This window comes from Anguilla rostrata, chromosome 12 (assembly GCF_018555375.3).
Source record: "Anguilla rostrata isolate EN2019 chromosome 12, ASM1855537v3, whole genome shotgun sequence".
NCBI classification, from domain to species: Eukaryota; Metazoa; Chordata; class Actinopteri; order Anguilliformes; family Anguillidae; genus Anguilla; species Anguilla rostrata.
This window is the reverse complement of record NC_057944.1, coordinates 32406177-32432329: the sequence shown is the minus strand read 5'-3', so window position 1 is coordinate 32432329 and position 26153 is coordinate 32406177. Positions and strand designations below refer to the sequence as shown.

Sequence of the window (26153 nt, the reverse complement as noted above, 5' to 3'; positions counted from 1 at the left end):
TTATGCAGAACAAGGATTTCACACAACGCTTGGGGTGGGAGATCAGATTGTTCGAATATTCAGCCTTGGGAGTCATTATGCATTTGACCATCAAAATTAAGCTTGGCTGTATGTGGCCTACACCTCCATGTGCGGTATATTGAGGGGGAGGGGAGGGGATGTACACTCTCTGCATTCTCCACACTGCCTCCATATTTAAATGGTGGCATTTCTGTGTCAGTTCAAAGCAGGATTCAGGCTGTCCAGGTGTGAAGCTTATACCCAGAGCAGCTGGGGTGCAGGAGAGCGTGTGGGTGAGCAGCTGTATGAAAAACACTGTTGCAAAACTGCACTCAAACTTCTATTGTACAATCCGTGCATAAGATTCAAAATGCTTAGCACTGAATCAGAATTGATCACGCTGAAATATTACAGGAGCTGTGACAAAGCTGGACAGAATGAATTAAAAACATCTGGGATAGGGGGTACATATACTTGAATAACCTTCAGTAGTATTGGGAAGTTGCATGTTTTTTCAAGGGACAACTGCTTCCACAGGGTTAAGACCTCAATGCTTCTTACAAGGTAGCCTTTCCTTCAGCTCCTCACACACCTGCTTTTGACACCAGCAGGTGTGTGTATGCGGGAATGGAACGGTTTGGTATAAGCTTTGTGCCTTGGTGGAGAGAGACAGGACCGTCCTGAAGGGCTGAATGTCACTCTTCAAATCAGGAGCAACAAATCAGACAGCAGAAACCTGCCACACCAGCATTTTTCTGAACTCACGCCATTGTTACCGACCATCCACACGGGCTTAGGGTGGTGATCCTAAATCTGAATGGATTGAAACACCATGGGCTTGTCTTGGTAAAGTCATCCTGTTAGAATGTACTATATGTACAGTCTCATGTTTTGAGGAAATGTTTATATTATCTCGGTGTAAGTACCGCATGCAAAATTAAATACATTAGTTCTGGTATTTTGTGTCAGTATTCCCAGTTGTGGTCTACAACTGAAGAGAACTGGTGAGGATTTTGGATTGATGGCTCATGACGTGCAAGTTTGATTTTGAATGTGCAAGTGTGAGTGTGTGAGTGTGTGTGTGTGTGTGCGCGCGCATGTGGAGGACAGGCTCGTATCTGCTGAGTGGAGGATGCAGTTTGCCTTTTCAAATGGCTCAAAACAGACACCGCTGGGCGTCAGAGGGTGCTGATGTGTCTAACAGACTGGAATGACATCACCAGGATAGGGGTGGCTTTGGCACAGTATGAGCTTACCGACCTGCGCCTGCAGTGGTGCATGCTGGGAAGTGGCTGTACAATGCCCTTGTACACAGAGGTACACTGTTTTAGACTTCATACAAGACAGCTGTGCGAACAGTCAGAACCTCAGAACCCTTGCTGAGATAGCCGTCTTATGCGGTACTGCGTCCGATTTGCTCCCGGAACATTCCATCTGGGCAAAAGTAAAATGCCAAAACGTAAGTTCTGCGCATTGCCCTGGCTGAGAGATGTACGGACACAGAAACGAAACCGCGCTCGCCTGTCGGCTCCTGGAGAGGATGAAGCTGTGTGAAATTGGATACAGCCCTCAGGGCTCTGACACTACAGGTCTTGAGGTCTGGCCAATCACAGACCGGGAGCAGCGTGAGGTAAATACTGCAGCGCTATTGGCTGAGAATCACCCACCCTCAAGACACAGCAGCCCAATTAACCCTTTACATTCAGGTGGAAAATAACTGCAGAGGACAATGGAGGGTAAAAAAAAAAAAAAAAAAAAAAGTGGCATCTGAACATGCATGCGGAAGATAAGCTAAGAGGAAAGAATGTTAAGAGATGCTCCAGAATAGAAGAACGTTGAGTGTAAAAATACCACGACGCTGCACGCGGGTCTATTTTTAGGAGAGCCGCGAGTCTGGATTAGGATGGGTATTCTCCAGCCATCACCTCTCTCGCACACAGACACGCACACACGTTGTGCACCCTCCTCCTCTTCTCTAATTACAGGTACAGCACAGTGCAAGTGACAGGCAATTAGGCACAAAAAGAACAAAAAGTCACCTGATTTCTAATCAGCCGCTATTTTGAGCCGTCCAATTAGCAAATGTGTAAATGATGGCACGCTTGGTTTAGCAAGCTTCAGGCATCAAAGCTCTGGGTGAGAGAACACCATCACATCAAAAGCTACAGATGCTTACTCATCTTCTGCATGCAAGTCCTTTAAGGGCAAATTTTTATAGACAGCGTAGGGCTTGATTTCAAAGATCAAGGATAATTGTTTCATCAGACGACGATACAGGAGGCTGTTCCAACTGAGGAAAACAAAGTACTTGATAAAGGACTAAATCTGAGAATGTGAAAACCATGCCATGTACCACCAAATGTATCACATCCTACTCAGTACGTCCAATATGAAAGCAGACTGAAAGACCATTAGTATGGTGGTATGAGAATTACATATGGGCATACCAACGTATGGCACACACAAGCCGAAATGTTAATTATAATTTTAGAAAATTCACATTTAGTCCTGGAATCCTATGCAAATAAGCAGAATTGTACTTTGCTCTGCTCAGAACAAGCTTGCCATTGGTGTAATTCACATCTGTATATTAGTAATTCTGTTTGGTGGCTGAGCCTGTAAAATGGATTTGCAGTGCACTTGTGACCCGTACAAGTACCTGCATTTATATTCATTGTACATGTGTACGTGTGCGACAGGGACACAGACGAGAGCTCGATCAGAAAGGGGTTGAATAACTTAACGGACGTTTTGTGTGTCTGTTTGAAGGAGACCGAGAATGGCGCACTGGCTGCTGTAACCGTCTGTATGGAAGGGAACTAACCCCAGAGTCCCATCTGAGACAAAGCAGCCAATGAGCGGGCTGAGCCAGCCAGACCAGTTTAATTATTCATGAAGATCTCAGCTTGGGGGCCCAGAGCTGGACTGTGATGTGCAGTGATTGCAGGCCTTATCAGTGTTGCAGTGTGTCAGCAGGGGGGGGCAGAGGGGATGGGGGTGAACTCACTGGAGAGCACGCACACACGCGATCACGCACACATGCGCCGCTTCGTTAACTGATAAGGAGGGGGCGGGGACATGGAAGTCTGGTTAGAGGCCCGGTTTGGGGGTGGGGGGGTGGGGGGGGCGTGGCTTCGTTTCTCATTCTCCGAATTTATGGCTTGTCATGAACAGGCTGAAATACTGCTTCTCAGCAGCGGGAGCAGGTTGAATGAGGCAGAAAGATCGCCATAGAAACAAAGGGGAAGGAAATGACAGCGTCGCTGTGGCAGCCCTGACACTGCTGGCTGGGTAAGCGTGTTTCTCGCTGTGCGATACTGCACTGTGCTGCATTTCTGTGCAGAAGCAGGGACTTTTTGCTTCATTTTTATATCCAGGCTGTGCATGGGTGTCACACGCAAGAGAGGCAGAGGATCCTTAAAGAGCAGAGGATCCTTAAAAAACAGATGAATTGTTCCCAGTGTTTTTGCTCATTTTCTGTGATTATCAAGCTAATTAAGAATGAGAATCACTCACCAGCAGATTTGCTTTTTAAATCTCTTTGGTCTAATTGAAAACACGGCAAGGTCCACAAAGATTGGTTGCATTCAAATTTGATTGTGAAAGATGGATTTTCTTTTGAATTAAAAAAAAAAAACAAAAAAAACTGGTTTCTCAGCCTCCCTTGTCTGTTGCTGACTAGGCACCAACTGCAGTTTATACAGCATGTTAGCCAGGGCAACGCGCTCACAATTTACACACCGTTTTAGCCTAGGATGGCATGGCGTTCTCTGCACCAATTGGGACAGCAAGAGGAAGTCCCTCCATTTCAGGGAAGTGCGAGAACTGGGCATTTCATTAATTTCTTCTTTAAAAGAAAAAACTGCTTTGTTTTGGGGGCCATGCTCGCCTTGGACCATCATCCAAAGATGTGGACTCTCCCAGTTCAGCTTTGACTTCTGTGTAATGCAGTGGAGATGTGGTGTTAATTATGCATATAGAGGGGCGATTTCAGTAGATTGCATGATAGGAAATCACTTTACTGTTGCAGTCCAGATCAATATGCTTATTTTTTAAGAAAAAACAAATGCAGCATGATCTGGCTGCTCTTCACCAGAGAGAGTAAATCCCATTGCTCTGCACCATGATATCATGCCTGTTGGGACGTCTTATTGATTTTTCAATCCCGTGATTGGAGGGGGTTCGCAAGGTGCATTTACAGGACAATTGATAATGATGCTTCTTATAATATAACCTACGCATCACCTCTGCAGCTACAGTAGTATTTTCTTGTCCTCAGTCACATGACTTTATACCTTCCCCTCACTGTCTCAGTCTATGATGCCATGCTTTGTTAGGGGACAGATGCACTCAGTACCCCCTGCTGGCTAGTCTTTGTACTGCACTCATGGGTCAGAGTGCAGTTTAGCACATACCTGATTCCACCCATTCTCACTTGATGCTCAGCATGGAGGCAAAAGTACATGGAGGTTTCTACAGTAAATCGTCATGAATGCTTTTTTAAAATCCCAGTCAGAGTTGTCAAATGCATGATGTAGCACTTAAAATTACTGCATGATAAATTAACGTTTTCACAGAAATTTGACACATTCATTGAAGGCAAGGACATTCCACCTGCCAAGAATAGTCTTGTGACCTTTAACCTCTGGTTAGGTTTAACCTCTAAGAGTTCCCAGAGGAGAAGGAAAGACAGGGGGAATTGTGGCTGAGGGATAAACTCATCTCATATCTGTTTGCACCAGACCCCTCCCTTCAGCATCCCAGCATCCCCCCGCATGTCAAGGTGGACTAGCCCACCCAACTCACCTAGATTCAGTGGGATTGGAAATTACTGCCATTTGAGATTTAGATGAACATGGTCAATTTTAATGCAATTTGATCTGGTTCCATTTTAAATAACATATTATAAGCACAGTAAGCTGCCTAAGTCTCATATGAGTCTCAAAAGTAGCTGGTTCCTGCAACCAGATGATACATTTATGGGTTATATTTCTTGTTTCAATTGGCTTTGTTCACTCAGGAACAGATTCCATTTCTTTGTGATACCCGTGAGCAGTTCTGGTGGTCATCATTTGGGACTAGAAAGGATTAGGCATTTTAAGGAATAAGTTACCCTGCTGGCAAACCTCTGAGCTTCCCCTTCACAGCCGTTACCGATCTGATCTTTCCTTTCGCAGGAGTGAGAACCAGAGCAGTTCGGTTTTCTTAATCAGTCACCGATAAGCAATTTCACAGCCCACAAGACAGCAGCAGCCCCCAGCGGCAGTCTCATCATTTACATTTTACTTTTCTAAAGCGGTGACTAAGCAGGTTTTGTCCCCAGAAAATACTGTAATATTTACTTTGAATTTTAATGGTCTTCGGGGCTCTCTGCCATGTAGATCAGGGAAACCGAACCTTGCCCTCAAGGTCATTAGAACTGATAGTTCTCTTGTGTGGTAGTCCATAGTCCAATGTCACTGATTGTCCCAAGATTAAACTCACTGGGTGCATCAGGTTCAAACTGGTCCCTGAATAGAGGCTGAGGAATGAAAACCAGCAGCAACTGGCCCCGATGGCCAGATTTAAGTGTCCCTGCCGTAGAGTTTTCCCCCCCACAAAGGGAAATAGATTGCAGTGACCAGGTAAACACAGAGGCCTGACTTACTTCAAACAGGCCATGTAGACCTCCCCAAACCAAAGTAAGCTTTGACGGATGCTTTTGCCTCCCAAGAAGTATTACAGCCTGAGTGTCATCTGGGAGGCGACTGCAGAGCTGGGGCACTCCCAGTGGGTAGGGGTGGATGTAGTCACATGACTACAACAGACATGTATAGAACTAACCCTTGAGTGTAATAGAATGTGACTGCATTCATACCTGTGAGAGCCCAGAAGGCGCAAGAGACTATGAGGGATTATACCTTTTCTATAACTGCATTTCTGAGGCTTTGGAGACTGCTGGATTTATACTGGGTGTCAGTGTGGCAGTTACATTAAACCCAGAGGCTTAGCGGGATAAACAGATGTAGCCCACATCCCCACAGTAGGAGGAATCGGTTGTGAGTTAACAAGCAAACTGTTCTGTCACTATCGTTTGCTCCGTTTCTCCCCCTGTCTCCTGTCTCTCAGCATTTCCTGTGCGACTACAAACTTTCATACGGTATCTGTTGTGGTCGACTTCTGGATGCTTTCAGTGTCTCTGGGAGCTTTCATTAAGGGGCCCAAGGGATCGTCACAAACAGAAATCAGAGAGATTTAAATCACTTTGTTGTATTCATACAAACATAAGCTGTGCAATAACAAGCGTATATTTAAAAAGAAAAGTATGTAGGGGTGGTGAACTACCCATATGGGCTTAAAAACCTCACTGGGTATATTAAATGAACCGTTCAAAAAGAATGTGCTCATGCACTCCAAAAGAACATTAGTGCACAGACTCCAAAAGAACATGAATGTACTTTAAAAAAAAACACCAAGCAGCAGAGTTCAAACGAAAAGGGAGAAAAAAAGAAAATCAGTCCTTTGCAGTGTGGAATGTTTTTCTATGCCAGCGTTTGAGTGTTTGTAGTTCTACATTCTGTCTCTGGGTATAAACTGTGGGCTTGGAGGAGCCTTATGCTGGTAAATGTAGATCAGGCTCCATTTAGCTGCGCCACTGCTGTGTTCAGTGAATGCTGGGCTGGTCCCTGATTATTTTAGGAAACTGCACTCATTTATCAATGAATGCCTGATAAACTGCCTTCTCATCACTGATCTTTTCACTGATTGCAGTGCTTTTAATCTTCCCGAGCTGTTCACTCTTGATTCAGGGACTTGATTGTTTGGAGTGCTGTGAAATGTCATTGTTTTTGAATGTAGGGAGCTGTTGTGACCTACAGAAAAGTTCTAACTCAAACTTTTTACAGTATTTTAGGGTGGCCAGGTCTCCCTTTAGAAATATTTGTCATGCAACCTCCTGGTTATGGTTAAATAAAGCTTTATGTTCAGCTCTGGAGGGAATGGGGTTGGTGTTATTTTCACCAGCTCCATGGGAGAGCAGTACTGAAGAAATTAATGGGATTGTTGGTGTTAATTTTACTACCCAACTGGAACTCAGGCCTCTCTGGCAGTCTGCTGTACCCACTCAGGTTTCACCATTTCCAGGCAACCTGTGGTTCAGGCGTAGGACCAAATCCAGCTAGCCATGACTGAGGGAGGCTCCTCTCACTAAAATGGTGGTGTGGTTGGGGAACAGACAGGGTAATCTCTGAAATAAGCTGCAGTGTTTTCAAAGAAAGGGTCATTTTCTTTTATCGTTTAGTAGAATTTACCTTTTAGATACAGTAAGTCGTGTGTCTTATGGAAACTGCAACCATAAGAGCGAAATCCTGTAGTTCTTTAACACATGTTTTGGGTGACTGCAGTGACAGTACACCCTGAATGCGGGTGTGGAAGACCGATCGATTGGTCTGTACCTGACACTGCAGGGGCTGAGGAAGCACTAGAGTCTCTGGTACTTCACTGCAGGCGATGATCTGATAAACAGGCTGACAGCTCTCACTTCTCTGCTCAATATCACCTCCATCCCCCAGCTAAACTAGCATATAGAGTGTGTCCTGGCACAAAATGGCTGCCATGCACATTGGTGGTTGAGCAACATTTCTTGCCACTTCACTAAAGTGCCTTGAGGTAATTTGAGGTAAAAGCTCATAAATGCAAAATGCAAGATATCCATTACTGTACAGTAATAGCTAACCTTTTACCAGACCTTTACCTGTAGTTAGGTTCAGGATTGAATGGGTGCATCAGGTAAGTGAAAGTCCCCAGACTCTAGGGAGGCACGTAAACCCAGGTGTCTGAGGATCATTGCACAATGAGTTCTAAGTATAATCATAATGTTCTCACAGTGCATTCAAGCATTAATATCTGGCCTGAGCCTTAGAGCTGGTCCAGACTGCTCTGACTCATAAGCCGCGTTTCCACCAAAATTACCCGGAACTTTCAGTCCCAGGAACTACTTTACCAGGAACTAAAAGGTTCCTTCAGCCAATGGTTGTCTGCGTTTCCACCGGGGTCTAAAGTACCGCGAAGATTAGGCAAATTAGCCCACTGACGTATGAAAAAGCAACGTTGTCGTCGGTCCGTCTGTCATATGATTTCTTCCGTAACCCCATACTACCACCGAAGTAGCCTACATTATTTTCTAATAACCGGGACAGCCCGGAGGGGTTTATTCCACTTATACAACGGGTTACCAACAATGACTATATATGGTTACTTTTGTATTTATTGATTTTCATATATCCTCTCAAACACATTCATTATGTTTTTATGCGAACATTCGCTTTCATGTCTTGACATCCGAAGCGACAGAATGCATTCACATTTATATGTATAACTGGCAACAACAGCAGAAAACATGCACACGTTGTAAACAATTTGCTGTTTGATTACTTTCTCGTCGTCAATTCCATATAGGCTAATGGCAAAATGACAATAGAACGAAAACTCGGACTTGCGTGAAAATGTAAATTAGTAGTGGTACAGCCACCGTTTGCTTTCCTTCGAAGTTACTGCTAGCCGAGCAGCGAAGTGTGCCCTCCAGATGCGAAGCATGCACCATAAATTAGTCCATAGTCTACCTGGTCTTTTCGTGGAATTGAAAAATGGCAGTAAAATTGAGTAAATTACGGCAGTCTGAAAAAGCTAAAGGGAAGATTACTAGAATTAACCTGTTATTTTACCTAAAGTGCGGATGGTGATTTCCAGTTTGCTTGTACTGTATCACCAATGTTAATTATGCAGAACTACCGCATACCTCACATAACTGTATCAAACGTTTTGAGTCAATTACAACAGGCTAACAAAGAAAATCCGGAAGAAAATATTCAGCAACCGAATTAATCCGTTTGAATGTTTTGGTAGCCTATGTAATATGCTGTACCAGCACGAATGCTTAGCATTTTATAAAACGAATACTAAAGCAAGAAAAGAACAGAAGAGCACACGTTATAATTCCAAGACGTTGACCGGCTATAACCAAAACTAGGCTACTGCGCCGCATAACGTACAAGTTTGATTTGAAGTTATTATGAAAATAAATTGGTTTGCCGCTGCATAATATTTTCAAACATGGCGGGTAATGGCGGAAAATAAATACAACACAAATGCTGCGAGTACTCGACCAATCAGAAATGTTCAGCGCTGCAAGCTCCACCCAAAAGGTTCCTGTACTTTCGGAAAGTACTACCCCCCGAGCAGGAACGTTTTGGGGGGTAAAACAAAGCCCCCAGAACTAAATTTAGACCCTAGTTCCTGCGGTGGAAACGCACTGAGTTCCTCAAAAGGTTCCTAGTTCCGGGGTATAGTTCCTGCGGTGGAAACGCGGCTATACATTCTGCAGCATGAACAGCTTCCTTCAGAGACTGCTTTGTAGAGCCCTGAAAATTCCAGTTCCTTGGTGCACATATCTGCGTGCATTATCCATGCATCAGCAGGTGTGTGCGCACACAGGTATACGGATGCTTGTGTGCAAGTGTGTGGCCTACATGTGTATCTGCATGCATATATCGTGTACAGTGTATGCGTGAAAGAGTTGAGCAGTGCATGAAGACCAGTGCATAGTCATAAGGGTATAACCGCCCTCACTCTGAAGAGACAACTCAGCTCGGTTATGATGTCACAAAGACTTCAGCTAGGAAGCTAAATCTTGACCAGCATCTACTGAACCAGTTATGCCAGAACTCCACCGTCCTCTGTACTGCATCTGTGGGCTTGTTGAAGCCTCACTTCCTGGAGCAGATTGACACCACTCAGAACAAGCAACTTTAGCATCTAGACCAGTGGTCTCCAACCCTGGTCCTGGAGAGCTACAGGGTCTACTGGTTTTTGTTTTCACCTTAAAATCAGCACCCAATTGAGACCCACGACACCAGGTGAGTTGAGTTAACTGTGTAATCAACTGCTCTAATTGATTCATGAAGTGCAGATTCACTATGAAAGACCCTGTAGCTCTCCAGCACCAGGGTTGGAGACTACTGATCTACACATTCCTCACAAATGAGCACCTTCAGTGACATCACATTCTTAGGAATCGCTGCTTTATGAATGATTAAAAGAATAAAAAATAAAATGGTGTGCTGGAGTTATCGGTAGGGTCCAATTTAAATGGATGCGGCAAGTTAACAAGTCAGAATTTTAACCAGAATGGCCTGGAGTCTTTCCCTAGACTGGAAAACAGCTTGTAAACACTCCAAAAACATTTTGAAGTGGGTAATCTACAGTTTAAATGCACTGCCTTTTGATGGGTGGGAAAAAATACCACTGTTGAATGAAATTGCTTTAGTCTGAATATTCTCTCATTAGTAGATGTTCGGTTTGTACAATGGTGTCCTTACCCACATTTGTTTATTAAAAACAAGCCAAATATGGAGAAACTCTGAAAGTCATTAAAATACAATAGTGATAACATGAATTACTGCAGCTCAATCTCATCACACAGGGGCAGATGGGATTATTTTTTTTGGGGGGTTTTCAGTCCTCCCCCCTCCACCCCTTCAGGAGACCAGTAGTTGATGAAAAGCAGCACTTGAGCAGAGCCAGAACAGCTTTGAACTAGACTGCAGCAGAGGGAGGATGGGAAATGGACCACTAAATCGGGCACGCTTCTGTCCGTTCGGATCAAAGCATGAGGCTTGGTCTCGCTTCTGTTCTGCTTTCTGCTACACATTGGATTAAGGGCCTGATTCTAGTGAGATCCAGCCATCATTTTCCACTTATCTGTACTCTGCTGGTGTTACATTCCCCTTGGGATACAGAGAATACACCATTTATAATGTTTCCGTTGCCCTACAGGGGACTAAAATAAAACTATGCTGCCACTTGAAAGGGGATTCTAAAAGACAAACATGTCAAAACTGACAATATTCTCAAAAATAAAGCAACCTGCATCACCTTGGTTTTCTCTTTTTGCTTTCATCTACACTTGAACTTTTTGTCTTTATAAACTTGACATTTTCTTAGTTTCCTCTTTTTACCTGTCAATCTATACCCATACCAAGTTACCAGACTGAGAACAGCAGCAGCTGCCTCTATTGAACCTCCAACAAGCAAGGCTACTCTGAGCCAACAGAGCAGCCAGAAAGCCAGACTTTTAAGGTTTGTGGCTGATCACCCACAGGTGAGCCCAATCAAACCAGCTGCAGCCAATCAGCTCACAGAGAAAGGAAGTTGCTCCTCCCCACCCAGCCTCAGACTTCGAGAAAATCACCGGTTTCGAGAGAAACGGCAATCGATTTTGAGAATTTCGATTTCGAGCCAACTTCGAAATTTGAATCTGAGTGTCTGCAACCTGTGGCAGACAGGGTGTTTGTGGGCCACTGTGTGTTTGCTTGTAGGACAAAATAAATGAACACAGTGTGAACAGTTTGCATTGCATGAGATTTGAAATGGCTAGCATTGCAGACTAAGCAGCTTGCTTTATTATCTTTGAGCTGTGAAATAAAAAAAAATTGGTTAACATACATCTTGACATTAGTAGCAAAAAAAAAAAAACCATTAAAATTCTCTGAGGAGTGATTAATTACATTTTCTTTAACGGGCAAGCGTGCGGTTGTTAAAGCTTGAGCTTTTGTCAACCAAGACACACCATTAATTGATAACTGTGGACAATATTTTCTGCGTGTGCAGCAATGCATAACAATGCACACTAATTTTCAGCAGCATTACAGTGTTCCCTGAGTGTAATTACTTAATTATAGTTTTGCTTGATAACAACATATTTCTTATTGTGCGATAAATAATGCATTCTTTCGCACACAACCCCCGCAAGCTTGAATTTAAAATAAAGGATTACCGTGTTCGGTGGTTTACGCTTCTAATTAGCAGCATGAAACTTTGCAGAACCAGGAAGCAGTGTGAGTGTGTGCACGTGTCTGAAGTTGAGAGAAGTGCATTCCTGTCATTTAAAAAAAAAGAAACACTCAAATGTAGTACCACTCGTTTAGCCCTGTGAGTCATGCATGTTTTAGTAGTGGTAATGCTTTAGTAGTTTGAAAATGAAGCTTGATAAAAATGTATATATAAAAAAAAAAAAGAATGATACATCATTTCGATGAACCTGCAGAACAAAATGGCATGAATATCATGGATTCACTGGGGGGAAAAATATATATATTTCATTAATATCTACCATTACATATGTGTAAATGTTAAAACAGTTTTTACTGTCATAAGATTTACTGATAAAAGTATGAGAATTTGATGTCATTTGACATAAGCTGTTGTGACAGCGGTCATGTGCATGACCCTCATGTCCATGGTTTTGAGTAAAGTGTTACCACAACATCCATTGTACAGCCTCAGGTAAAATGGTCATTGATACTTGCCTGGTAGTACAGTACCACACACAGCATCTAACATCAAATGCAAATGATTTCTTTTAGCTACTGACCGCAAACAAAATGCTGGTTCTTTAGTTGGCAAATAATTTGCAGACAAAAATACAGGTAAAAGACCGTTATTGAAGAATAATTAATGGATGTAATGTGAGAGAAGTTGTGGGGGGTTCAGAATTGTGTTTAATAAAAGCCCAGTTTTCCCTCTGAGGAAAAGGAAAAATGAAAGACAAACACTCTAAGTGAGAAAAACGTATCGCCCGTCTCATTCTCTTTCCTGTTTTCACTCTCTGAAGTGGAGAGATGCAGGCTCAGGAGAAATTCTCTGATAGATCCAAATTGCACTCTCAGGCTGCAGATCCACAGACACTTCTTGCTCACTGGCGCTAATTAATTTTGTCAAAAATATCAGAAGGAAAAGAGAAAAGGGGTCTGTCTGAAAGAAATGGAACATCATCACCTCTCTCTCGCTCTCTTCTAATCTCTCCTTTCCCTCCTCTGTCTCTTTGTACTCATCTGAGATTGTGTAGCCAATGGCGCATAGGGATCAAACACAATCCACGTTCAAGGAGAGGGCTCCCAAATGTTCTCCTCTAAGTAGCGCTATTGATTTTTCTATGCGCTGCACTGTAGATGCGGAAATGGGTGAGGTCGGTAATGGAGCGTTTGGGTAGAGCTTCTTTCTCCACCTTCAAAGACGTGTTTCATTGTGCCAACTATCGCCATATAATTTCATCACAGTCTTTTTGCAGACGCTCTTAAGGCTAATTTATGCTTCGGAGACAAAGTGTCGTAGGACATGTCGAGGGAAAAAAATGATGCAACTTCGACAGTTTTGAGGTCAAGCTGACACTTTTAGAGGGTCGGCAACGGATGTTGCGTACCTGCTGATTTTGTAAGGTTGCAGACGCTGTTATAAGTGTTACAGCTGTGATTGGATGGCTGAAACGAAGGCAAAAAGGTTGCCATGTCGACGTTGCTAGTGTACTACGTACTTGTTTTTATGAATGAAGATGGTTTTGCATAGCTAGCTAGCTAGCAAAATGGACGGGTTTGAGGAGAAGCTGACCGAAGAGGTGAGGAAATATCCTCACATATACGATTCTACATCAAGGGCCGACTACCGAGACCATGAAACAACAAAGAAACGTTAGTGGCGCTGCCATTTTTCTCAGAATGTAAACAAACCTCTGCTGGGCTTGGCGTCTGGTTGCTATAGTAACAACCCGCACTGTCGCTGAACTATAAATGCGAAACGTCGTACAACAAAGTTCTGTCGGCCGACACTTTGTTGTACGACACTTTGTCTCCGAAGCATAAATTAGCCTTTACGTTCTTATCTGAAATGACAGACAGTAGTCGATAACATCAGTATACCATGATTTTTGACCACTGATTTGGTGAACAATGAACCAAGCAGTTCTGTGAACTAGTTCTCACCTGACACCTAATTTTCAGTTGTATCCATTTATCAGAGGATTTCACTGTCGAGGTCTCTCAGATCATGCTAATACAGAAAAGTTGAAAGAATAAAAAAATACAGATGGGTTTCCTGACATTGCAAACCAATGACCTTATCTTCAAGAATGGTCATTGAAATCTTAAAAACATATAGTTATAATTAGATATTGTTGCATGTTGTATTTTGATTATTATGAAAAATGTTGTAATTAAAGGAGAAGGTCAGGCAAAGTATACGGTAAAATGGAGGGAAAAGTTATTGCGCTGATGGGGACTGCTGTACCGCTGTGCATTTTAACTGAAACCAGGAAGCTGTGTCTGGAAGTAGGTCAGCTTGTTAGTTCTCTTGTGAATATGAGATGAGCATTTGAGGAGCGTAGGGAATTGGGAGAGATGGCATTTAAAAGCATGTTACTACAGGACAGCGAAGGATTTGGGCGAATGTATTGTGCCTAGGATTTGCAAATCAGGCTAGTCAGGCCGATTTTGCTGATGTGTGTGCCATTTGTGTCCAGATAAATCCTTTCCTTGGACTTCACTTTTAAAGGTCTATTGGATTCTTCCTGAAAATGTAAAATCCACAGGCAGAAATTGGATGTAAGACAACAGTTAGAAACTATACGTCTGTGTAACGTTATAATGAACAATCTTAGGTTCCGTTTTTTTTAAAGAAGGTAAACAACGGTGCCAAGTTGAAATTGCCCAAGCAGGTTAACAATTTGCCCTACTGTCGTCAGAGCCACCAATAGGCTTTCTGACACCACTTGTGCAGTTGCATAATTTTCTCTTGACCTAGTTTAGCTGTTGTGTATTAACCTCCTTTTGGAGTGCTTTTCTGGTCGAATGCAAAAATCTGAGATATGCACTATATACAGATTGTGGTAGGTAATTACAGATAACCAATATATTTCAAGTTTTGTGCCTTGAGTTCAGTGTGCACTTATCAGAATTTCGAGATGGCAGTGCAGGGATCAATTTTCAGTTTTGGGTATCATAAATTATCACGTTCAGGATGATGCCTCATGATGCATTATGTCATGCTTCTTTGAAAATGGAAATGAGTTCGAGAAAAGGACCATAATTGCATTAAATGTAATTTATAGTGTTATTGTTCATTGACAGTTTTTCGGAGGCTGTTGTTGTTAACAATTCTCATTTTGTTATCAAATGAAAAAATAAATACTAATTTAGCTGCCTTTTATTATCCTGCAGGATAGCTAAATAAGAGTGTTGGGAACATGCTTCCCTACTCCTCAAGTTAATAGTATCATCAACAGAACATCACTACAAATTAAATGCATTACAGTCACCCAAGATATTTAGAGGTTATTTTTAGCAGTCTAATTGGAGATTGCCACTTTACAAGTGACCAGTCTTTGCCAGCAACCTGTTTGTTAATTGTATAGACAGAACTCTTTCGGGCATCTAATTAGGTGTATTAATTAATTAAAAAAATTCTCTCAAGTATTAGCACAGAAGGCCTGTGGAATGTTGTACATGACTGACAGGTCCTGTTACTGTCTATTAGTTACGCCCCCGAACAGATCCGTGACCCGTGATTGGCCACCTGTCAGAGTGAATAATTGTGGTTCAGCAGCTCCCGGCTCCTGACAGCTGGAGAAGGTAGCGTAATTAACTTTGTGTTTTGCCAAATTATGGCCGAGCGTGATGTGTTCGGCTCTCCAGCTCCGTTCTGTCGAAGCAGTGGGGGGTGTTGATGGAAAATTTAAGGACAGCAGTCGAGAGTTTTGAAAACCGTCAGACTGTTGAGTCGTTGCCGGTGCGAGACGGTAAACAGCCAATCAGGAAACTGTTGCCCTTGCCTGAGAATTCCGCCGTCTCATCACAGCACAGACCTTTAGATGGCTGCCAGAACCTTGGACTCGAAAGAGAGGAAGATGTTGTTTCTCTATTTTCTTTTTTTTTTCTCAAAAGTGTTGAGCAACATCTCCTAAATGAGAACTCTTAGTTTTCTATTTCACAGAGTCAGCCAGCAATGATCATTTGTTCTTTGGAACAGGGCTGACTCTGCAGTTTCCCTCCCTCTGTGGAACTGCGCAATTTTCAAACTCTTGCTCACTCAGTAGAACAAGCAAAATCAAGCCTGCACCAGGGGCCTCCCTGGGTTCAGGATGTGGGGCAGCATCGATAACATGTCATGAATTAGATGATTAGTAATGTTTATTTATTAAGCATTTGATTTTTAGCAGGAAAAAACGTAGTTCTTCAAACATATGTGAAGGAAACCATTGTGTGGGGTAAGAAAGAAAAAAGAAAGCTGGAAGAACAGATCTCTTGATTACAATGCACTGGCATTGGCACATATCCCAAAATTTCTGCAAATGCTAGTGCATCACATTGATGTGTAGTGATGTTAACGTCGGTCAGAACTGTACTGAACTATTTATTTTAAATGGTTCTGTTTCAGTGACCGTGAGTCCAAACTTACTGCTCACTAAAGTCACCTGTTATGCCATAAATCAAATTATGAAATGTAACTCCATTCTGAAGGAATCATATGCGATAAAACATTGAAAATAAAAGCACTAGGTCTGCACCAGAGAACAGATCAGACAATAACAATTTTTTTTCCATTAAAACAGAGGTGTGGAACCTTAGTTGTAAACACAGCAACACACCATGGAGGAAACAGACTCACTGCCTGCAGATAGAGTTCCTACCCAGTACTTCACACTGCTTTCTGTGTGAATTAGAAAAGATAATCTATTTTTTTTATTATCTCTGGCAATCTACTATGAATACAAGTCTGAACTCACAGATAAAAGGTGGCTGAGTAGAGAGAAACTGAGAAAAATCACGAAAGAGAGAGAGAGAGAGATAAAGATGATGGATGAAATAAAGAGGCCAGTGCTTCCTCTTTTTCAGTCTCTATAATATTTTGGACAGGAAGGTTAATTTGTCCCAGCGAGCTGAAAAGGTATCTGCGATGCTCCCACCCTGACTGAATATTTTGAGATAGCAGAGCAGTTCTCCTCAGCATACATCTCCTCTCCCCTCTATTTTACCACCCAGTCTCTAAATATAACTCTCTCCGTGAAGCCTGTCCATTCACAGGCACCAGTTCTGATATGGTCACTGAGACTCTCATTATGGTGGCAAAGTTGTTTCAGTATACAGTCGTGTTAAAATTACAGTGCAGAAATCAACAAGAGCTCTCAATTATGCATATAAGCATTTGGTCATAAAAAAGAAGAACATTGCAGATGACATAAAACAATTTCTGTGCTGCAGATCATTTCACAACAAATTAGATGGGATGCGTTGTTCATTCTTGAATACTTCCGAAAATAAACCACCATACAAAATGGCCACTAAATCTTGAGGATCTGTCTTGACCCTTGATGGGCCAGTGTAGATCAGGGGACTGATCCTGGACTGAAGGTTTTTTGTTAGAATCACCTTTGAATGAGTATTTCAGACGCAAAACATAATGTGAAGTGAGTCAGTGATGCTTACATAGATTGATTAGATGCTGAGTAGCAATGACAACCAGCAAAACCCCTGCAGTGCACCAGGAACAAGATTGAGGACAGTTTGGTCATGAAGCCCACCTATGGTCTATTTAAACCAAATACCTCTTCATGCTCAGCTGCATATTAGGGTCTAATCTCGTGATTAGGTCTGTCTGATAAGAAAAAAAAATCTAAAAGTTGGGTTCCTTGTCCTCCTATCTACCCTGTCATCCTCTCCCCATGTCTCCAAAGCAAATAGAAGCCAGGAGTATTGGTGTTTTCGGGATTAGCCCGAGCGGGCCCATGCGGTGGTTTTTAAACCGCGGGGGCTGGTCCTAATCAACCGCCCTGTCACACTCTGGCTAAGAGGGAACCAGGCTAACTGGCGGCATGTCCCCGGAGGTCAGCGGAGAGTTCGTAAGGCTGACGGGGGCTGAGTCCACCGCCACTGGAGCCTGTCAGGGGAAATCAAGCCCACTCTGCGGGCTGTCTGACCGGTCATGTTTAGCGTACCGTACACCGAATCCCTGGCACCGGTGTGGGCGCAAGGACTGCATACAACGAAGAGGCTCTTTGCTTTTTCCCCCTTTCGCTTCACAAGTAAATATCACTCAGCAAGCCCTGTGGTCTGACGTGAGGGTTCATGACTGAACGAAGACATTCTAACTTTAAAATGTCAGAATTGTGATAGTTTTAATGATTATCTGATGCCATAAAAGGGCAGCAGACTGAAGTGACCCGTGTTTGAGACTGGCTCACACAGATTCTGTCGTCTGTGTGTGTCAGAAAGTAATTTGCATCTCACAGAGCAGGTGAATCGCAGTTCCTGTTAGCCAGTTGTCCTACTCAGTGCTGACAGAATGCTCTGCACAGGCAGGACTACAGTGTTTAATTCCTGTGAGCACAAAATACTGCCTGTGACTGCATATAAATCCTCTGCAACTGTCTGATTGTGTTGCAAAATTTGGTTGTGGTTATGCTTCTGCAGTTCCCTGGGATTAGAAGAAAGGATTCAGTTCAAAACAAAAGCCTTCTGTATGTTTATTTTAGATTGTAATACCTGGCTGCTGCTCACAGTGGAGATGTAGTTCATTCATTCTAACAGCCGTTTATGTGAAGCGTTTGAGGTGCTACCATTAGCATCTAGTTTCTATTGTATGTTATGAAATCATTTATTTTCCACAATGGTACGTACGTGTGCAACCTTTTTTTGACAAGTTCCATGAAAACAGTAAATTGAATTCAGAGTATAACAATAGATCTTGAAAGCCAGTACTCTATACCGCAACTAAAGCTCATGTATTTGTGCCTATACCGATTTTTACAAGCAGAGTTAAGATTTTTTGTGCCAGATCTATATATTTTTTTCTGAACTTCCACAAAAACTGAAATAAATTCTGGCCGTGATATAGCCTACAAACACTGTTGCCAACTTTGTTGGTGACTTTGTTGCTAGATTTAGATTTGACTTTCAAAGAAGAGCCTAGCGACAAATCAAGCAACTTTCTGAGCAGTGTCAGAAAAATTGGCAACACTGCTCATTGGGTCTACACAACTGGGACACATATATCTTCTTTATATAGGTTCTATATATGAGCAAATCAGACAGATGTATGTGTTTCCATGACATTTGTAGATTAACCTCTGTCATCATACAATCAGTTACAGTCATCATCACCAAATCACCCTGAACCCTCAATGCTATATCATTACAGATTGCCTCATCCTGTTCATTCTCGCTCATGCTTTTTCCTAACTTATTAATTTCCAGTAATTACCTCACTTATAAACACTACCCTTCCACTGATTTCTTTCTCCTCTCCCTGGAGCCATTTCCTTTGAATGAATTAATTACTTATTCATGGACCATCACATAAGCATACTACCATAACACCATACTATTATGTGGATGTAGATTCTAGGCCATTTTATAAATGTGTAAATCATGTGATACTATCTTGTATGTACTGTATCCTTAGGCTCATAAACATTAAGGAATACTGTATAGATAATATAGCCTGTAAATAGGCTGATGCACTGCACTACACTGATGAAAGACTACAGTGACTGATATGCACTAAAAATAACACACCTTATTATATATAAAATAACAAATCCCATAATATATGAAATAACACACCTTGGAAGGTATGAAATAAAATAAAACAATGTAGTTAATCTCCCTCCTTCATGTATTGTGCTTTATGACATTATAAATATGCTACTTGTGTATGACATCTTCAAACAACTTCTAGCAAGTTTTTGAGAAAGCGTTAGCTACTTTCCATGAGAAAAAATTGACAACACTGTATACAAAGCTGACCATTGCCTTGTACGTAAAAACAGAAAGACAGCTAATAAAAAACAAACTATTTGTAGAATGTTAATGACACTGTATGTGTCAGACAATGAATCTGTAAAGAAATGACAATAATAATCATGTTCAGTCACTACACAGCAAAAATATATTTGAAATGAAACAGAAATATTTACTACTTCCCAGACACAAATGACGTGTTTCTACATTCAAACTTAACCAACATGACGGAGAAGCTGTTCTTCCCAGCCACAGTGTGTGGATGAGTATTATATCTATGGTGTGAGGCTGGGAATAGAGTGCGGGTGATGCATTGTGGGACAGATATTGGGGTGCTCAGTTTCTCTGTTTTATCTGGACCATCTTTTATGGGGGGTGTTCGGTATTCAGGGACTCAGTAAAGCAGCTCTGGCTGGGGTGGAGCAACCTGGTCTTAAAATGAAATATGTATGCTCTGTTCACACAGCAAGACTGGTTTCAGAAGACTGTGCATGTCTTACATCATGCTTGTGCTCATTCATTGTTGAGAGCAAGCCCAAGAAAAAAATTCATTGCATTGGTTGCACTGTGCATAACTGTTGCATACGACAATAAAACTGAACTTGACCTTGATTTATGTCTCTTAGCTTTGTTAGTTTATGACCTGTGTTCAGCATTGGAAAGGCTTTGTTCTGTCTTGCCCCTTGTGTGAACAGTGTACTGATTTAGTCTTTGAGGAAGCTTGGTGTGGTTTGTTGTAATTAATCATCTCTAATCTATTGTACTTAGCAGCATTTTTCTGTGGGCTGAAAAAATCAGGTATTGATGCACCCTCTCGGTGTGTAAATGATTTGGATCCAGCTGTCAAATAAACAAATCCTTAGCAGCTGTGATCGATCAGCACAAACATAGCACACGCAGACCCATTTGATCATTTGCGCTGTGAGACTCTTGAAGATGATGGCTTCCTACGGTGATGTGACACTCTGCTTAAGAGCACTGAAGAAAAGGGAAGTCCCGTCAGATTCAAGGCCAACGTGCCATGACAACACAAAAAGCTGCCTTCAAAACCATTTCATGTCATACAATACAAATAAATTATTCTATTAGTTTCTTTATCCCTCTCTCTTTATCCTTCATCCTTGATTATTTATTCTCTCTCTCTCTCTCTCGGCAGCAGTTTGTATTCTTCCAATATAATACGCATGGATCATCATTTTTAATGATTGCTTTCCTTAATCTTTTTTAAATTTATAATTAAAGAGAGGAGAAGCTTCCTCGTAGTGAAAACAATTAAAACTAGATTTCAATTTCCATTATAACTGTATTCTGGCATTTAGCATCTGATCAGATAAATGAGAACAATCTGCATTGCACGATTTAGCCAATCAGGAATAAATAAAAAAATGCTGGCGCACAGCTTAAGGATATCTAGAGAAGATTGATTTTGCCCAGCCACTCGCTGTGTTTCCCCAGCTTCCTACCATCTTTCCCCAGCTTCCTAACGTCTGAAGAGACAGGCTGCACACGTGGACCTCCAGGCCTATGACACAACAGTCCTTATAGAAGCTGTGCTGGGGTGGGGGAAAAAAGCATCACCAATCAGTAGAAAGGGTGGAAAATGTATGATGTTTCCTGTGGTTAAAGATGTTTTATTTTCCCCATGGCAATATGTTGGACTGAGGGATGAGTTTCTCTCCCTGGGGGGATGGTGGCTTGTGATTCATCGTTGGTCCCTGTGGTTCAAATTACACTCTTTTTATTTGAGATGAAGAGAATCTTTCATTTGCTTCCTCCTCCTTTGAAAGAGGAGTCAGGGCAACAGGAAGGAATGCTGTGAACATTCTCAATCATGATGTAGAAATCTTTTTCTTCTTCTTCTCCAGTGCACTGATAGCAGCAGTAACCTAGATTTCTAGACCAGGGGGTCACAGATATAAAAGAAGAGCTTAACACTTCTTTGAGGTACATAGCTAATGTTTAGGTTTCAGTTTTGGTGGTAAGTACAAAGCATGATGAAGAGATGGATTTGTACCAAGATTTACAGACAGAAATATACAATCCAGTTTGAGATTTTCTGTGTGAAAGCGCATTCAACCTGTTTGAAGCAGAGATACACTGCTGACATGAAGTAATGCTGTGTGCGCCTTTCCTGCCACTCAAATCATGGTCCCTGAGGGCAAAGAACTGCTGGTTTTCCACCTTCCCTTTACCTGGGGATCGAGTGTGAAGACTGGCCAATCAGTAGCAGTAATTGAGTAAATGGGAGTAAATGAAACCAGGGTTAGACTTGGATTTGATGACCACTTATGAGTACCTGTGATCTGGACTAAAATTCTGAAAGAAATAATATGGTTACTTATTGAAAATGGTTTATGACAAGAAAAAAATACCATTATTAAGTTTTGCTCCTTTTCTTTGCAGGTGCGGACTGTCTTGATGCTCTTCCACTCAGGGTCTGCAGCCTCCTTTCCTTTCATAAGCCAGTGATGTCATGTGATAAGGACTTCCCTGAGAGAAAGATGTGAAGTTAGATTCCGGGCTCATATCTTAAGGCTGAAATAGTGGTAAGACGTATCCCACCCCGCCTCCAAGGATAAAGGCTTTTTTTTCATGGGTTTGAGAGTGACAGGGACCCTCTGAGAGCCTGTGAACTTCAGGACATGAGTTCCCAGGGGCAGCCTGCTGGGCCAGTCCACCCTGGCTGCCATGACAACCAGGGCGAGATCAAGAATAACAACAAGCAGGGTCTGTGTGTTCCCGAGGTAGACGCCGACACCAACGCCAATGAGATCCAGGACGTGGGCGGGACGGGGGACGTGGGAGCGCCACCCCCTTTGGTGTCCCAGAGCGAGGAGCAGGACAAGGTCATAATCTGGGGGACAGACTCTCAGTGCGACGACCCGGACCTGGAGGAGTTTGAGATGCTGGAGTGCCAGGAGCTTGAGGCCTACCTGGTGGAGGAGGAGGAGGAGGAGGAGGAGGAGTACGGGAGAGGGGCAGAGTCAGGGTCTGGAGGTGGGCGGTTTCTGGATGAGCGGTCCATGCCTCATAGCTCTGCCCCCACAATGGCAATGGCGACAAATAAAGATGAAAGCTACGAGGACGTGGGGAGGGAGGTGAGACGAGGAGGGCAGGACCCAGAGTCCACTGTCTCATTGTCGGTGAAGAGCCAGGAGAGAGCCGCGCGCCTCACCAAGGCCGAGTTCAGCTCAGAGAACGACATCTTCGTCTCCTGCCTCTCCAACATGTCCAGCCTGGGCGGCAGTCTGGCCAGTGCCCTAGACAGCACGGGCCGGGCCAAAACGGTCGATCCCTGCCCCGCCCCATCCGCTCCATCTTGGACTATCTCTGAGGACTTTACCCTGGCCTCCCAGTCCATCCCCAACGTTTCGGTGAGGTGCAGCGTTCTTCAGGATAACGAAGGCCCCCTGGGTAATTCTGGAAGAAGCGCCTCCCAGTCCAGCAGCATCGACGTGAATCTGAACTCGGCTGTGTTGCCACGGGAACTCGGAAGCTCAGAAGCGCAATCGGGACAGGTGGAACCAAGGATGAGGAGAAGCCCATCGCTGGATGGGTTGGGTTCGCTGACTAACGGAGCGGGGAAATGCCAGAGCCATGCAGAGCGGAGTGACCACAAAGGATACCCTCAGATGACTGCGGGAGACCACAAGGAGGTCCACAAACGGGGGGAGGAGACACAGGGAGGCCTGGGAAACAAGCCCCACCCCTGCCCTCCGGACACCGCGAAGCCGATGGCCAGCTCAGAGGGTGTGCGGCCAAACGTGGAGACTCAGGGCTCCAGGGCTTCCCCTACTCCAGGAGCGGGTTCGCAGAAGCCCGGCCCCAGGACGAGCGGGAAACCCTCCCAGGACACAGAGACGCCTGACGTGAACAGTAACCCCGTGAAGGCAGACCCCAGGGGAGGTCCTGGGGAGCCCAGGCCCCTGAGGAAGCAGGGCTCCTTCGAGCAAGGCCGCAGTTCCAGCCCCTCCTCCCTGGAGAAGAGGAACCAGCTGGCCAGGAAGCCCTGGGGGAGTCCCACGCGGGCTGTCACCCCCCCATCCCCAAAGACCTCAGGGTCACCGAGGAGGAGAGCCCCATCGTCTCCCGCTAAGACCGCCACGGCCACTAGAGCCCCCCATCCGGAGTGCCCTGATGTTCCTCAAGGGGGCGGCGGTGTCTCCAAACCTCTTGGGAAGGTGTGTCCCAGCAGCGGCATCCCCAAACCAATCCTCCAGCACCCCCCAAAGCCAACGGACAAAGTTGAGCCAGACAACAGGAGCACAAGATCGCCCCCACCTCACTACCCACCCAAACCCAAGAACGTGCGCCCCAAAATCATCACCTACATACGCAAGAGCCCTCAGGTGAAGCCCCATGCCCCCGACGCCCCTTACGAGATTGCCACGCTCCCTTCCAGGCTATCGCCGTACCCCAGCCCAATGGCCAGCAAGGACCCCAAAACTGGGGGCCACCACCCCAAAGCTGCCCCAGCGCTAAGCGCGGCTAACCTGCTGTACGATAAGTACCGGCAGGAGATGCAGAAAGCCTGCTACTACGCCCCAGCGCTGATGGTGTCTGGCATCAAAGCCACCAGTCACGCTGTACCCCACAATCTGAGTGGGAAGTCAGAGAGCTTTTACGGGGAACTCACCGACAAGTACCTGCAGGAGGTGAGTGGTGTGTTTGTGAATGTGTGCGTACGTGTATGTGAGTCCTTGCAACCAGTAGATAGAACACTGCAATTCTAAAGTCATCAGGTTGGCCTTGTGGTGTGAGGGAGGAAAATGTGAAGATTTACCATTTAATTCCCTCTCATGCAGGTATCCTCCTCTCAATATCTGTATAAATACAAATGTATGTGAGACATCTGTCATATAAATCTATAACTTCATATTCCCCCCAAGTACGCAATTATGTTTTTAGGTCTGTAAGCTTGTTCAAAAGTCGATAGCCTTTCTGTCCCAAGAAGCCCATGCAATTGATTTTCTACTTGAACTCCAGGGCTTTAAGTACACATTTTGTAGGGAAGATTCCTTTTTCCAGCATTGCTTTTGAGTGCATTTTTCTCACTTTCAGATGGGTAGAGGAGGTGCAGTCGCACTTGGGGTCCCCGGACGGGACGACCCCACGGGCCCGCCAATGGGCCCCCACGAGGCCGCGGGTCTGTTCCGCTCCCCCCGGGTTCTGAGGCCTCAGCTGGGACTGGGCGCGGTCACCAGGCTGCCCTCAGCCAAGAACAGGATGCTCGTGACAGGTCAGAGGTCAGCCATGACCTTCAGCCACCCGACTCCGATGGCCAGTCCACCTCTTCAGTGCTACCAGGACCCCTCAGGTATGTGAGTCATACAGCAGCCTGTTCATGTGCTTAAAAGGTACAGCTGACTCAGCCAAGAGCTATAGGCTCCACCCTTCCTTGAATAAAAATTGTGCCATGCCAATGGCAGGTAAACACACAGGTGCACCGTATGCCCCCAGTTAAACTGAACACCACAACAAGCCTAGGCTCCATAGACTTTGTACAGACTTACTACTATATTTTTACATCACTTTACTCATCTGCCTTGCAAGCATCCGTGTCCAGAGTGACATGGCTTGCATTTTTAAAGACTCACAGATTCATACTGTAGGATATTTTAACTGAAGCTATTAGTTTGTTACTCATGGGTACAACAGCAATGTCTCTCTGGGCATTTGAACCTGCAACCTCCATTTTCTATACTAGCATAAGATCGAAACAAGAAGAAGTCTTCTCTTTGTGCGTGGTTGCCCTCTGCTCTCTGCAAATCCTGGTGGAGCTAATTTGAATGAGATAAGAGGACCCGATTAAAATTCTGGGAATTGAATGTGGGATGGCGAAAGGGAAGAGGCCTTGCGTGTGCAGCGGGGTTATTCTGCTCCAGAAACTTCAGAGGATCCTCCAGCGTGTGAAGCACATGGGCACCACGCTCCATTTTAGCCACCTCTTGCATTTTTTAACACATTTTCCAGCGATCTGCTGTATCGCTTCAGGTTAGGAAGACTGCTGCTAAACTCCCGTTCCCAAACTAATCTGGCAAGCTGAGGAGCTCAGAGAGGGACAAACTTCATCTTCGGTCACCGCAAATTTTAAAGGAAACGGACTGTCCCATTTGACCCCATATGATTGATATTCATTGGGGAGGGAAAGGGATGGAGGGTCCGGTTATGGAGGGTCCAGGGAGGACTTAGTGGTCATTATTATTCAAGTATCGCCCTTATACCCATTTCCCTGTTATCATACCCCCCCCCCATCCTCAGGTAAGTGAGCCTCTGATATTACCATGATCTACAGCATAATTATTTCTGCTAATGCATACATGTATTACACTTGGCTTTGGACACCTGTGGCCTTTTTAACTCTTCGTGGAGTAGGTTTGTTAGAATGTTTTTGGAACGTCAGTGTTCTAGAATTCCATTGCTTTCAGTTACCAGTAGTGATTGTTACATCGGCATTATATCGTTCAGTTAAGAACATTCAAATCACACATTCGTGATCTCACACCTTAAAGGGATATTTCACTTTGGTAATACATGTAATTCTGTGGA

At 43.9% G+C, this 26153-nt stretch overlaps 1 protein-coding gene across 3 annotated transcripts in view; it reads left to right on the top strand.

The window, feature by feature from the left end:
- mtus2b (microtubule associated tumor suppressor candidate 2b) overlaps nucleotides 1–26153 on the top strand; it is a 73493-nt gene that overhangs the window by 6195 nt on the left and 41145 nt on the right. Inside the window, exons 1-3 of one of the 3 annotated variants that reach the window (XM_064301803.1) lie at nucleotides 3175–3291; nucleotides 22008–24259; nucleotides 24666–24921. In XM_064301803.1, coding sequence (XP_064157873.1) covers nucleotides 22247–24259; nucleotides 24666–24921 — 2269 coding nt within the window. In that variant the 5' untranslated portion in view covers nucleotides 3175–3291; nucleotides 22008–22246. Of the gene's footprint in view, nucleotides 1–3174; nucleotides 3292–21014; nucleotides 21207–22007; nucleotides 24260–24665; nucleotides 24922–26153 lie in introns of those variants that run through there. The other 2 variants (XM_064301805.1, XM_064301804.1) reach the window with 2 other exon arrangements.